We start from the raw sequence: 3,213 nt of genomic DNA on the forward strand, positions 1-3,213 counted from the left end.
AATAATTCATTAAGTTCCTCTTCATTAGGTACTACTCCTCCCCTTCAGTCTACTGTCATTGCTAGTCCTACAGTCACTGAAACACCTGGAACTGAAACTCCCTCATTAACAAGTATAAACACATAACATACTCATACCTTATGTTATTATTTATAATAGCTGGTAAAATTACTAATGATGCCAATATTTTGATTGTTGTGGCTGGTACAGTTGGTGGTATTGTAGTGATAATATTGTTCATAATAATAATAATAATAAGGGCTATGATCAGCTTTGATAAGAGAAAGAAGGAGAAAATAGAAATATCGAAACGCTCTGGTAAATATGCCATTATTATAGATAAACCTATTGTATGAGGCTATTATAGAAATTGCTATTTCACAGCAATCACAAGCTGAACCTAATGATTATCAAGAATTTTATCTAACAGTTATTGAAAGTCCTAAGAGTGAGGTAATCTAATACTCAATAAATTAATACTAAAATAAATAGAATAAAATAAATCACACAGCTTTTTGAGGTAATTAATTGATTTAATTCTAATGAATTAACTGTAACTTTATAACTTTAAATTTAATTAGATGTAATGAGTTATTATTACAACTTACCATAATTATCCTTATCATTATTTTGACCAAATATATTGCCTTCATAAAATTTTACAGAAGGCAGCCAAGTTTTTAAAAATTTATTCCAAATTTTCAAGCTTTATACTCTAGTCAGTATCAGTGTAACATCATACGTACTAATTTTCCTATCTCTATAATGAGATTCACAGTGTCTATTTCTTACCTTAATGATTATCATACTATTGTTGATCTGGTTATTGATATTGTGTTTTAATGTTATTCAGGGACCAATGAATCAATGCGATCAACACCTTACATCAACAACCACACAAGAAACAACTTTTAAGGACAGTATATCATCAACAACATCAAATGATACTATTCATGATACTGAGTACACTACTGATCCTCCTGTTAGAGTTAATGTCAGTAATGACAACGCTACTGCTACTGTTGCTCCTACTTATGCTTCTATTGCTAAAACTGATACTACTGTTCCACCTGCTGATGATCAAACGGTTGAATATAATACTATTACTGGAGATATTTATAAGGTAATTATTTTAACTTATTTTATAATTAATATTATCATTATTATTAGAGAGGGGGTGTTAAGTTTTGTCATCATGACAATGCTAGCAATATTGTTACTGGAGATCTTAACTCAACTACCAGTGAAGATGAGGTACTACATTACACATAATGGCATAATTATTTATTATTATCTGATATTAGGTTGCTGCTGATCTGTCAGATAGTCCCACTACCTATAATAATTCAGACACCACTAGTGATCCTGTCAGTAAATGCAGTGCTGAGTCACCTCAGGCTTCATCAAATGGTTACACTTATTCTAAAGCTAAAGAAGAATCTCACACAAAAGGAGCTTCTAGTCTTTGTGTTACACCACCAGTTGAACAACCAAAAGATGGTTAGTATAAATGTTTTATGTCATTTATTTTATTTTCCTTGGACATTCTTTACAGACAACACTGCTGCTACTTTTCAATTCAGGCAGCATAGTGCCAAGCCACATCAATACATAAGTTGACGGCATAATATATCAATATATCAGCATTTATCAGTTTAATATAGTTTATGTTGATTGCAGTTATGTGTATATTCAAAAGAGTTCTCTGTTCCTTATTCCTTCGTTATTAATTTTGTTCATTTTTTACCTTATTTTTTTACATTAAATTTAAGACTTTAAAGTAATTTTTTCATTAATTTATAATAGTTATTTTGGAGTGTCAATTATTATTATTATTATTATTATTATTATTATTATTATTATTATTATTATTATTATTATTATTACTATTATGTGTTAATCTTATTACTTAACCCTTATTATAATGTTAATAGTAATATCACTAGTTTAAAATTAAATTAATTATATTAATAAAAGCATTAAAAATGATGAGTTTAGGATACTAAAATAATTTATTATTATTATAAAATAAAAAATACAAAAATGATGCTTATAGTAATTCAATTTAGTGGAATCAACTCAGAAAGGCATGTATTATGCATCAAAAAATGATAATAAAAATTAAGCAAGCTTAATTTAAAACAAAAATTAAAAGAAAAAAGCTTAAGCTTAAGCTTAATTTTAAGCAAGCTTAAAATTAAAACAAGCTTTTACTGGCTCAATTTTGGAGCAAATTTAAAAATTTATAAAAATCCAATTTCTATCAAAGGCAGTTCAAACTTCAAAAAAATAAGAATATGTATGCATTGTAAAAATGAAGAAATATCTCCTAGTAATTTTTGGTGAAATTCAATCAAAGACCCTGTATTTGGACTTTGGCCAAAATATTAAAAAAACCAAATTTAAATTGGAATCAGCTCAAACGTGATACATGTACTACATAAGTACATGTAATATCAATAAATATGAGAGCGGCTTGAATAGGTGAAAAATAGTGATTATATCACTAAAAAATAACACAATAATAAAACAACCAACACAATAATAATAATAATAATAATAATAATAATAATAATAATAATAATAATAATAATAATAATAATAATAACAACAATAATACCAATATAGTACCAAACTATTAGTACACACATACAAACACACACTCACTAACAGTCAGTCAAACTCAATGTATTGTTGATCCTGTACATTGACCGCAAGTGGCCTGTGTAGTCCTGGTGGTACTGCCGGGGGTACTGCATAAGCTGGACAAGGTTGTATCTCAGGTAATGCTTGTATATTAACAGCATGGACTCTTCTCTTCTCTTCAATGTTATTATACATTGGTTCAGGAGGAGGAGGGGCTGAGGAGTGAACAGGAGATAAATATGAGGAATGAGTTTTGAAACTGGTTCCTTTTAATGTTTGGAGTAACACGTCAGCATGTTTGAACTTCTCTGATGCTGCAGTCTCAGCTATTGAAGAAGAAAAAAGAGAAAGAGGGAGGGAGGTATGTCAATATGTATCAGAAATAAAACATTAGAATGATTTCGGAGCTGTTTTTTGAAAACAAAACCATGGGCTATAGTACAGGAAAATTTTCAGAAATTGGCTCATTTTTAAAATGGCAGTAACTTGTAAATTTGAGCCCAGAATCAGCTCAAAATTTCTACACAGCATAAGTACATCAATACGCATCAGAAAATGTAATAAAAA

At 28.9% G+C, this 3,213-nt stretch overlaps 1 protein-coding gene across 1 annotated transcript; it reads left to right on the top strand.

Annotated features, from left to right (window-relative positions):
- Positions 1-118: 118 nt before the first annotated feature.
- Positions 119-1,762, top strand: LOC109585794 (uncharacterized). Its single transcript, XM_020001924.1, has 6 exons — positions 119-318; positions 368-453; positions 854-1,123; positions 1,171-1,254; positions 1,305-1,500; positions 1,556-1,762. The coding sequence occupies exons 1-6, from the start codon at positions 141-143 to the stop codon at positions 1,618-1,620; spliced, it is 879 nt and encodes a 292-aa protein (XP_019857483.1). The 5' UTR covers positions 119-140; the 3' UTR covers positions 1,621-1,762.
- Positions 1,763-3,213: the final 1,451 nt, after the last annotated feature.

This window comes from Amphimedon queenslandica, unplaced genomic scaffold (genome assembly GCF_000090795.2).
Source record: "Amphimedon queenslandica unplaced genomic scaffold, v1.1 AMPQUscaffold_13009, whole genome shotgun sequence".
Lineage (NCBI taxonomy): Eukaryota > Metazoa > Porifera > Demospongiae > Haplosclerida > Niphatidae > Amphimedon > Amphimedon queenslandica.